Genomic DNA, 12,222 nt, shown 5'->3' with positions numbered 1-12,222 from the left:
TGGATAAGATTCCGCTTTTAAGGTACTTTTTTTGTACATAGAAATATTAATTTGCAATAACCACCACAGAAAGGAGATACTTCACCTTCAGATGTAGTATTTTTATAAGTAAAATGGCTATAATGTTATACCTGAAACTGTTATTTCTCTTTCCTTGCTTTTCCATAAAAGCATTTTGATAACACATTTTTGTTATAATGCCCCAGCTACCAGCTTTGCAGACACCTTCTTTACAGTTCATAATTACTTTTATCCCTTTTTTATTCTCTTGCATATATACATTCCAAAAACTACCTTCTGAATCACTCATTGTATGATAAAAACTATCAACAAAATAATTAATTGTTAGGCTATGCGAACAATTATTAAGCAACAAAGTCAGCCATTTGGTGATATATTTCCAAGTTTATTTTGAGAACAGGTCATTCTCCAGAATATGTATAGCATATACTGGCAAGCATGTTTTCGAAGGAAATTGAAATTTCAATGCATAAAATATACTATACCAAGTAGAGTAGGATTCGAAGGCTACCGGCAGCTGGAATTACTTTAACCATTCTCTAAAAGTTAAAAAAAAAATAATTGATCAGCAAAATGCAGCCACTGCATTTGCCTTTGAGAGCTGTAAAAAAAACACCAGAAATCATGCTTGTAATGCAAGATAAGAGTTTCTATCTAGTGGTAACTAATCATAGTGAAAATACAGTCGAACCCCGCTATAGTGAACCGTCTACGGACTCAGTAATGTGTCCACTATATCCAAATTTTTTGAAGAATATTTTTTGCATAAGACAGCTGAATGATTGAAAATTGGCTTTGCAATTTTGCAAAGTTATTTAAAAAATTATTAACTAATTAACAGATAATAAAGCAAAAATTGATGGAAAAAGTAATTACGTCGCTAAATATTAGTTTTATTTTCACTTTTTATGAAAAAAATTTGTGATTTTTGATTGAACACAATTTGATTTTAAATTGAGTTCATCAATTTTCTTATCGACAATGTGCAAAGAATGCAAGATTTTTACATTTTTAACATCTTGACAAAGCATCTTCTACGTTTTCTCTTTCAGCTCCACGCAGTTTTTTCGATGAAACTATGTTTTTGTCGTATGCCGCAAGAATTGCACTTCGATTTTTCCAAATGTTTGAAACTGTAGATTTTGACAAGGAAAATTCCTTACACAGTGTCGATTGATTGGTTCCATCATCAATACGTTTTACAATTTTAACTTTGTCCTCTATCGAAAACGCTTTTCTCTTTACAGAATTTGCCATTTTCACTGCTTTTGAAATAAAAATCTTGTCTAGAATATGAAGAGAGCAGCTGTAGAATGAGTTAAATTGTTCCCCTTCTTGATTGTCAAGGGGTGATTTGAAGAGATAAGAAAATTCCAAAAATTCAGCAGGTGTCCAAGTTAACTAGTTGTAGAGCAAGCTTGGGGAAAAGAGATAAAGCGAGGCTTGTCAGGGAGGGGGGAGTATAAGATAAATAATCTGTTTGACATTTATTACAGTATAGTTAAAAGTGATAAGCATAAAGGAGAGTAATATGACACATTTTATAGGAATGCATTCATTTTCAGTCCCAACACGTACAAGTTTAAAGATGGAGGACTGAAAAAGATATTTAAAGAAATGAAATTTGAGTCCACTATAATAGAGTTTCCAAGTTCTAAGCTGTTCACTATAAGCGTTAAAAATAACATTATTTAAATAGGAATACGGACGGGACCGCTAAAAAAGTTCACTACATCCGAGTGTTCACTATAGCGGGGTTCGACTGTAGTTAAGTTACTGTCCAGCAAGTAATTTCAGGGCGTTAGTAACATTATCAAACAACGCTGAGTACCTTAGCAACATTTGCAAGCAGATAATAATTTTTAAATTAAGGACATGATAGAATTTTTAATAATTTAATTTTCGAGCATTTTTTAGTTTGGCATCGTAATCTATAGAAAAATTAGCGAACTATAGCTTCTTTAACGTCAATTACATAAAAACAGACAACTGTAAACTATTCAACTACCTATCAAACACTTTTGTTAGCAAAATTGTATTGGGATAATTTTGTCAGAAAAAATTAATAGAGAATCTAAAGTACCGCGCGCTTTATATCTCAAAATGTGTGGTGGTCTTGTATTTTACATGTATTGAAAGGTACCGCTAAATAGAGTAAATATTTTATCAGTTTATTTATGAAAATTAAAGAGGATTAAAAGCATATTTGGAATTTTCCTCCCACTCTGATAACAGAGTTTGGTCGGATCTCTTAATAACTGTCACAAGTGTCAACACAACTAGCATGCAACAAAAGCTCAAGTCGTGAGAAAGATACTACCATTTCTACTTACTTATAACTAAACTATTTTCGATGTAAAAATGATGGAATGAAAGATTCCTCAATATGCCAACAAAAAAAAATCACATCATGTATAACACACAATGTTTCTTCTTTTTAACATATGGAATTTAGTAACGAGAATCTATCAATTTAACGAGTGCTTTGTATAAATATAATTTATAAATCGTTTTTTTCCTGTTCCAAACACATTTTCTCTAAGGAAAAATGTTATATACAAGTATGTAATTGACTTTTGAGCCAGTTCTCAACTAGGATCATCTGACGGCCAAAATTACCCCAGTAATAGAGATTACTTTGCCAACACGTTTATGAATTTAACTTAACTGGAAAAATTATATTCACACACCAGCTTTCTCTTTCTTAATTCAAAACCAAATCAATTTTATTATTTTTTCTGATTAAGTACATACATTTTTTTTAGAAGTTAGAAATAAGCCAACATGATCAAAGTATAAAGCAATTGAAATAAAACTTACATAGGAAAAAAATAAGAATGGGGCAAATTTTTATTAGCGGCACAAAATTGTAACGCAACTTATATAAAATACAAAAATACTTTCAAAAAAATTTTAATTCCTCTGTTTCATAATCTCCAATATTACTAACTTCTAAACAAATTATACCATAGGAGAAACTAAACCAAAAAATTTTTCAGTTTAGCATTGCTGTACAAAAACATTTATTTAAACAACTGATTTCACAATTAACATTACCAATGACAGTTTTTATTCATCATTTTTAAGAGAAGGTTCCTCTTTTTAAAACTTACGACTGAAAATGTTTTATAAATTTTTTAATGTGGCATAGTATCTGAGATATTAAAAACTTTTTTTTTTCAAAATTAAATATGCTGAGTTTATAAATGTGTGTTGTTCTTAAGTGGAGGAAAATGAAAACCACCACAAAATATCAAATAAAAATTAACTAATGATCTTTCCTTTAGCTGTAAAAATTTCATTATTAAACAAACTTTAAATTGGATTCAACTTTTAATAAATGCCAATTAGAAGATTTAATATTCTGTTAACAAATTGCAATTGAATTTAACACTTCCTTAATAAAAATTAGAATCTTTTTGAGAAACTTTGTACAAATAATGCTTAAATTTAACTCCAGCACAATTCTTGATATACACTAGGAAAGAATTGTGCTAGAGTTAAAATTTTATTTTAAGAACTTTCTCTAGATAAATATTTGTTTCTAATTATGTACCTTCATCTATAATATGTTATTGTGAGAGGTTTGATTGAAGGATTTTTTTTGCATTTGAAGATTCACACTTTCATACTCAGAAACAAATATTAAGATGGATTAAATCCTTTGATAATGTGTATTAAATAATATCAAATAGTTGCCACAAAAAAGTACTCTCTCTATATAAAAAGGAACAATTTGTGGATGTTTCTTTCTGATACTACTTTAACTTTGAAAAAGCACTGTGCTTTGGCTTAAGATTAAACTATTTCTATTTTCATTTGTACAATTAATATGTTACATTAGATAGAACTGTAATTGTTTTTGGAAAATAAATCATAATGATGAAAAATTTGTGATAGCAGTCAATAGGACACTGACATTAGCCACAGAATGGTTTAAGGTATAAATTTGCACTTACAAACAAAAATTAGACAAGAAACAATGCAAGATCTTTTTTCATTATAATTTATTTAAAACAAGTTATTTTGTTGCTTTGGCGGTCATCTGCTGTGCTTTAAGAACTTTAGCAACTATTTTCTGTTCTTCAATGAGGAATGCTCGAATGATTCTGAAATGTTAAAAGAAAAAAAAAATTCAATTAGTGCTGAAACAGCAAAAATTTATTGTTAACAGTGGGGTTGAAAAAATTTAATCACGAATAAATAAATAGTAGAGAGAAATAACTTTTAAATCGAAACAGAATTTTAAAAAAAACCCAACCTTTTCTTAATTACCTTTGCTTTTGAGCAAGCAGCTTATTTTTATTAATATTTTATTTATACATATTAATTAAATATTGGCATCGATAATAAAATAGCAATTTTTTACAGTTCTTCAAAAGGAATAAGTATCTTTTCCCCATTAACTTTGCTCTTTAGTAGATAGGTTATTATCTCTATTTCGATTAACATGTATTATCAACATTAATTATCATTGTTGTCAAAAATAGTATGATGATTTTTTTACCGTTATCCTAAGTAAAATAGAATCTCTTTTCTATTCATTTTGCATTTAAATGCATAGCTAATTTTTTTCAAAATTATTTCATTTACCATTGATTTTAAATTATTTACTTTTACAGAAACAAATTTCAATTCAAAAGAATTACTCTAAACATGTGGTATCAGATAACTTTACTAGTTAGAAGATTAAAGATAATTAGAGTACTAATTTAGTGGTGTAGTCCACTAATGCTACCATGTTATTTTCAATTTTAATTATTTCATTGAAAAATTTAATCGTCAATATTTTTCAATCCTTACTAATAAAAGTCATTTTCCAGGATTCTGGCAAATTTTTTCAAGTTTTTTCCTGACTTTGGTTAGAGTCAATTAAAGGTGCAAATAACTTACAAATTATATTTACATTACAGAATATGGTTAAACAGTAGCAACACATTTCCAGTTTTAAAATGTTTAATTCCTATGTGATAAATTTAACCAAAACCACTTGCACCTTTAAATAATGCCAAAATTGAAATAAATTGCATAAAATAATAGTAATATTTCCACTGAAACTAGTAAAAATCTGAACAATTATTTCAACTTACCTGCTTCTAACACACTTTCCACATCTAGATCCACCATACGTTCGAGTAACTGTCTTGTGTCGTTTTGACAATGCAGAGAGCTCTCTAGGTCGAGCATGAGTAATCTAAAAATAATTATGATACAAATATAAATTAGAGTGATTCAAAAGCTTGAAGGCTTAAGTTCATAAGGCAAAGTATATTTCTACTACATTCAAAAGCAAAAATTTTGAGATGAAAGTGAAGAATATACAGGAAAACCCATCAAGACTGATCAAATTCAGCATAACCAGATTCCCCACTTGAATTAGTACAGATATTCATAATATCTAGCAAGCATTTTTAGAAATCTATATATGCACAACACAATAATAATAAGCTTGCACAATATTCAAAGGGTCACATTTACTAACAACCAAAAATCTTCAATTATCCATATTGCAATATGAAAGCTTAACTAAAGTCAGTGGTGCTACAGCCCATGAAGGGCCAAGGCTTATTGTACCCATCATCATCAGATTTTGGGCACTGCTCTGGGGTGCTCAGAGGGATCTGAATGAGAAAAATCCTTTAAAAAAGAAGTCTTAAAATATCAATTCTTATGGCTAAAAAACCCCAACCCTTTGAGCTTTCCCGGTTCACCTTGAGACATATTAACTGTATGTAACTGATTATAATACAACAGAAACATTTAATTAAACATATAGCAGAGGGTAGAAAAATAAAACAGAGGATAAATATACGAACCAAAATAATATAACTTTCTAGATTATATCGAACCCATTAAAAAATTATTAAACACGCTTATAAATCATAATTATAATTTTTAAACATGTTAGAGAATTAAATTTTGTCTAACAGACAATGACTGACACCTAAAAACCAAAGGTTACAACCAAACACTTGAACTCAGTTTTATACTTTGTACGTAACACAAGTTTTAATAACACATAGATACTACTTTCTTATAAAGAATAAATCATAACTACCATTATATGGATAATTTAAATTCATTGAATGAATGTAGACTTTTCATTTGAATAGTTTTTAGATTTAAATATTTGTTTATCATTAAATAAATACTATAGTCTGTTCAACGAGAACTGATAGTGAAAGTAAACAAAGCGGCGTGCTATTTGGCGCAATACAGTTGTCTGCTTGGCGCCGGATTAATGACAAATAGCGATTATCAGCCAAGCAAAAACTCTCATTTCTTAGAGGGTTGTTGGATGAGCAATATGGAAAATAAAGTGACGGATTTAAGTCCTTCTAAAAAACGGCAGAAGAAATCTTACATAAGTAAAGCTGAGAAGGAAATAATATTGAACATTTATAAAACAGAAGTATTCAGAATTATTAAAGAATATAAAAGGGATAATATATTACATTCACCAAAGAGGACTAATTCTCGTAAAACTCTTTTGGTTGTCATTGAGAATTTCAACAAAAATGCTTTTTTCTGCCACAACAAAATTCCGACAATAAACTAAGTTATCAAAGCTGTGAACGATGATTCTAATTAACCAAACTTTAAAAGAATGACATTTTATTCCTTGTTAAAAAAATTAGGCTTCAAACATACTTCTCTTAGAAAAATAAAGATAACAGTTTAAAAATACAAATAAATGCAGTTCCTTCAAATATATTTTCAAATCAATCGGTGAAATATAAAACTATTTTTAAATATTATTTAACATTTAATAAATTTTTAAAAAAAATTGTAATTGTGAAAATAAAGAGTATTTTTTTTAAACATATTTTTTCAATTTTATACGACTTTTACGATGGAATTATAAAAGTTGTTTTGCATAGATATTTAAACAAAATATATTAAAACTAATTTAATTTAAACTTAAAAATTACATTAAAACTATTCTCAAAATAAAATTATGTGTCTACTTAAACAATTAGAAACATATTTTCATGTAAATATTTTAATTTTGCACTTTCTTATCTAATTTTAAGGTATCAAAAACCGAATATTGTTTTAGTTTTTCTATAAAAGCGAAAGCTCTGTCTATTCAAACGAAATCGCCCATTCACTGAGGAAACCGTTGAAGTGGTAAGTTGGCGATCAAACAGCAACCCTTATGTTTACTTCCCCTATCGGTTCTCGTTGAACAGACTATAGTAATAATACTGTTATAATGTTTAATTTAACAGAGAAGTACTTGTGGCTTAATTCATTATATTTTACAGTGGGACATTCTATCTGAAATCAACATTTTTACTATTTACATTACAATTCGAAGGGAAATTTTACAATCAAGTAACTAAACATTTATTTGTTAAACAGGGCTTAAAATATAATTTTTTTTTCATAGTTAAAAAAAAAAAAATCTCAACTGCATCATTTCAAGCCAATCTCTTTATTTGTACAAAACAAAAGGAGTAAAATTTATCGATTTCATATCTCAAAAAATTACCATGTCGGAGGTTAAGAATTTCAAAAATATTTTTTAATACTTTACTATCTTAACAATTGCAGGATAATAAGAAAGAATGCATCAATTGTACATTTTCCCTAAGTGACTTGCAATAATGATTTTATTTTAAAGCTATTTTAAATCAAGATACAACACATTGGAAATTAGAATATCTAAATAATTGAAGAAATAAAAACAAAAAGGTAGGGCTTAAGACAAGAGTTTGTAAACATATTTAAAACATATAACTATTTGAAGAGAATTTTTTATTTTTGCACAATTTGATTAATTTTCATCTAAATTATATGGCTCGCAACATGTTTTTATACTTAATAAAACCATACTTTGGCAGTTTACCTTTAAATATATTGAAAAATATGCAAATAAATATTGGAAAATTAAAAGCCCCTCACTATAATTTTAATTCCATTATAATTTTACAACCTAAAATTAATTAGAACTTAGTACGATGTACAAAAATTATCTTCTGAATTTAGATAAAATAACACTGTTTGAATCAGGGTTGGGTTTTTGACGTCAAAAAGTGGTTTTTGACATGACAGGGGTATAATACTGGTTTAAACCGTCAAAAACCCGTCAAAAATGTCAAAAACTGAAGTTTGCCAAGAAAATATATAAACTTCAAAACTACCAACAGTTGCCATGCATTATATTGAAATTTAATTATACTATAGGTAATCAGCAGGTTTTAAAATATTTTTTAATTAAAATTAAGGTAAAATAACAGATTTAAAATCTCAGAAATTTATATTCAAATGCATGTGCAGAAAAATTTTGCACAAAAATTGTTTAAATATTTATATTTAAAAAAATTTTTTTTTTCTTTTTGATACTTAAGAAAATTAAAAGTTTATTACTATGCATTTTTGACATATAAGGAACATATAACTAATATTTATCAGGAACTTACAAGTTATGTTGTATAAATACAAACTTGATATAAGATACAAGTGTATAAAATTTTTTTTTTAATGTTATACCGAATATCTTTATTATCCAGTATGTTAATTTGAATTTAAAAGTAGTTATATTTATGAATAATGATAAATATAATTCATATTGTTTATTATATTTATTTATAATTATTACACTTATCATTTTAAAACAATTTTTATCTCTTAATTTTTTTTTCTCCACTTGTATTAAGAATACAAATAATGCATATCTTGAAAGCAAGAAGTAATTATTCAACAGCTGAATATTTAGATGTTCAACAAAACTATATCGTATTCAGCAAAATGAAATTCACAAGTATTTGGATAAACTAAATTTTCAGCATAGTAAATAAATAGGCTGAATATACTGTAAATCGACACTAACTACTCTGTGTATTTAACAGAAAGCACTTAAATTTGTATTGTCTTATGTTAAAAAGATTATTAAGAATATTTAAAAGAATATTAAAAAGATTTCTCTTTAAAAGAAGATGTCTAATGTGCAAAACTGCTAATGTTTATCTTTAAAAATGTCTAATTTTTAGTATAATCTATACTATACACTAAATTTGGTTATAAATAAATTTCTTAATAATATCACTGCAGATTTTCAATAACACATGAAAATGAATACATAATATTACAAAAGATGTGAGCGTTCAAAAGTACAAGATTTTGGTTACTATTCAAAATATAAGTGTTTCTTCAAAATTTTAAATTTATTTTTTCTAAAACATATTTAGAAACACTATCCTTCTTTAAAAAATATATAAATTTTATGTATTAATTAAATTTCACATATGAATATAGGTTTTTGACATTTTCGACAGTGAGGTTTTTGACGTGACGGTTTAAACCATGGTTTAAACTGTCAAAAACTGTCACATGTCAAAAACCTGCCAACCCTGGTTTGAATTCATTCATGGTAATTTAAATTCAAGAGATAAAATGCATTATTTTAAGAAAATTCTTAAATTAATAAATTTGTCTTGTGTATAAATTTGAAAAACTTCAACATACTCCTCTCAATTTCAAATGACAATCTCCACATCTTGGGATTTTTCCAGGTTTACCAGGATAAAGATATACAAGTCTTCCACCAGGTGTTTTAGATCTAAAAAGAAAAGAGTCATATTAAGTCATTTAAACAAAACTCATACAAATGGTAACAATTTTAAAATATTTACAATAAAAATTTGTTTTTTATTAAAATAAAAAAAAGAAGGAAGAACCATAATAACTTACATACTAACAATAATAAGAATGTTTATTTTTCCTTTTAATAGTTCATTAAACTAATTGGGATAACTTGCCAATATAATTCTGAAATTTCTATAATATCAGGGGTCTGAGGTGCCTATTTTGTGAAAATTTAGACATAATTTGTGAAAATTAAAAAATTATCACAAAAATGTGGTAAAAATATAGTTTATCGTTTCTTACAGTATACAAAAATAAAATTTTAAGAAAAATTTTGTGAAACTACCATTTTCCCTGAAGTTGAATTTGTGAAGGTATCACTAAACGGTAGTAAATTTGACCTGGACAGACCCTTGAATATGATTATTTCTTCCATTAGCAGAACACCTACCTTGCTCTACTAAGAACCTTCTAAGTAACAAACAATACCTGGATATGTATTTTGTTTTTAATCGACTGTAAAACATATATGAGCCAGATATTTCATAGAGAAAATAGTTTATTATTCTTAATAAATTCATAATTCATTCAGCTGGAATAATTTTCTCTTTTTCCTTTCCTGAATAGTACCAGCAATTTTTCAAAGAAAAGAATGAAAATTTTTATTTTATAACACCTAAAGAACTAGAAGAAAATATTTGTCTATATTTTAATATAAAATAAGGACAATTCTTTTATTAATAAAGAATCCGATTAACACTCTTTAATATCAAAGTTTATGCACATTATTTAGGAGTGATTGCGGTGTTACGAAAAAATACCTTCAGTTTTCAGGGCATTTTTCTCCACTGTGTCAATTTCTATCAAAAAATTATAAATTCAAATTTTTAATCTTATTTAATGCAATTTTAAAACTTAAAAAATTCGTTCATCAAAATTAATTATTTTATTTAATGAATAAAAAAACAAAAATACATATCTACTTTTCATAACATTATAGATAATAGAATAGAATATAGGTAATAGAAAAAAGAAAACCGACAAAAAATTTCAAACAGTTATATTATAATTAAAATAACGAATAGTTATGGATAACAAATGCAGAACAGATATATTTAAAAATTGAACAACCACTACATATTATGCAACAACGAAATCCATAGCAAAACTGGAGATTATTAATGAGAAATTCTCAAAAACCCTCCAAATAGAGACTGTTATTTCACCAGCCCTAAAGGGTAGAAAAAAAAAAAAAAAGCTTTTTTTACATTTTCATTTATTCATCAAGGCCTTCAAGATAATCATGTTATCGAAGATAAGAAAAATGCGCTATTTTTTTCCCAAATAAAGCTAATTTAATTTTTTATTTCCCTGAAAAATTTTATTAGGTATTGGAAAATAAAATTTTTTTACACAATTACTCATGAGTATTTAAATATATTTTTAAACCTGAACTGTACTAAATTGAATAATCATACTTAATGCAGATAAAAAATTTTGTACTTTTATTCAAAATGCAGAATGTTTTTGATGGAAAAAAATCAGTAATTATGAAATATAAGTAAGTATTTAAAACATCTTTTTATACTCACAATATCTCATGTTAAAACATGTTTTTATTTAGCTTAAAAGGATCATTACACAGGGTTCTCATTTAATTTCAGAAGAAAAAAAAATCCTTTGAATTTTCCAGGAATTGTAGTGTATATTTAAGACCATACTTTATCTAAACCATTCAATTTTTCTTCGATAAGCTGATTGATTCATTTGTAATGTCAGATATTAGATTTTGTGGGTAAAAAATATCATTAAATACGGATGAAAACTTGGAAAATTTTTGCTAAAATGTGGAATTTTACAACAAATTTAAGTCTAATATCAATAAATGATTACAGTTACTGACAATCTTATTTTCCAGATATGATGTTGGAATTTATACAGGTTTCCTGATTATCCAATATTTTTCCTGACAATTTCAGGATTTTTCTGACCTGCCAGAATATGGACCTGATATCGAGTGACTTGTGGATAAATCGATGCATTATACAAAAAGAAAGAAATTTTCCACAATTATTTTAGCTTACATAATAATTTCTCGACCTTCAAAAGATAAAAACAAGATTATAATTGAATATAAAAAAATACTCTTAATCAGTTACAATTTATTTAATAAAGAACAAAAATAAACGCATTTGACAAAAAAATAAAAAGAACATCAATGTATTAGAATCTAAGTGTTAATTTTTTTTACTATTCATTATTTAGCAAATAAAAAAGTGAGGAGACAAATAAAAGAATAAATAATTATAATTACATTTTCACCCTATTAGACTGAGTATTATAGCACAGTCTTCGTCTGTACGTCAATCTTTGGACCATATTTTAATTCTGAAAATAAAATGAAAATTTATCGAATTATTACAAAGAAGCAACAATTACAATCTAAATAAGAAAATGGTAAAATTATTAAAATGATTAATAAAGATTGAAAAATATTACTTAAGGAGAACGACCCCAGAAAAATATCGAATCAAAACAAACCGAATTGGAGGAAAAAGTTGATGACAAATTCTAACAATGAAAATAAATTTTGCTTATAGCTCAGTATGA

The 12,222-nt window shown here is 26.6% G+C and overlaps 1 protein-coding gene across 1 annotated transcript; it reads right to left on the bottom strand.

Moving 5' to 3' along the window:
- Window positions 1–4,011: 4,011 nt before the first annotated feature.
- LOC107454356 (large ribosomal subunit protein eL34) lies at window positions 4,012–12,000 on the bottom strand. Its single transcript, XM_043052873.3, has 4 exons — window positions 11,927–12,000; window positions 9,493–9,586; window positions 5,112–5,215; window positions 4,012–4,130 (listed from the first exon to the last, which is right to left on the bottom strand). Exons 1-4 carry the CDS (start codon window positions 11,989–11,991, stop codon window positions 4,043–4,045), a joined length of 351 nt encoding a protein of 116 aa, XP_042908807.1. The 5' UTR covers window positions 11,992–12,000; the 3' UTR covers window positions 4,012–4,042.
- Between the last annotated feature and the right edge of the window lie 222 nt (window positions 12,001–12,222).

This window comes from Parasteatoda tepidariorum, chromosome 6, assembly GCF_982258835.1.
Source record: "Parasteatoda tepidariorum strain Cologne lab strain chromosome 6, Ptep-v5.0, whole genome shotgun sequence".
Taxonomy (NCBI): domain Eukaryota; kingdom Metazoa; phylum Arthropoda; class Arachnida; order Araneae; family Theridiidae; genus Parasteatoda; species Parasteatoda tepidariorum.
This window is presented reverse-complemented; position numbering and strand designations above follow the sequence as displayed.

Excerpts from the sequence above, each read along its gene's own strand:
- LOC107454356 (XM_043052873.3), bottom strand. The coding sequence starts at position 11,991 with ATGGTCCAAAGATTGACGTACAGACGAAGACTGTGCTATAATACTCAG. Across the intron at positions 5,216-9,492 it reads GTCATTTGAAATTGAGAGGA|ATTACTCATGCTCGACCTAG; the intron begins GTATGTTGAAGT and ends AATTATTTTTAG. Across the intron at positions 4,131-5,111 it reads GGAAAGTGTGTTAGAAGCAG|AATCATTCGAGCATTCCTCA; the intron begins GTAAGTTGAAAT and ends TTAACATTTCAG.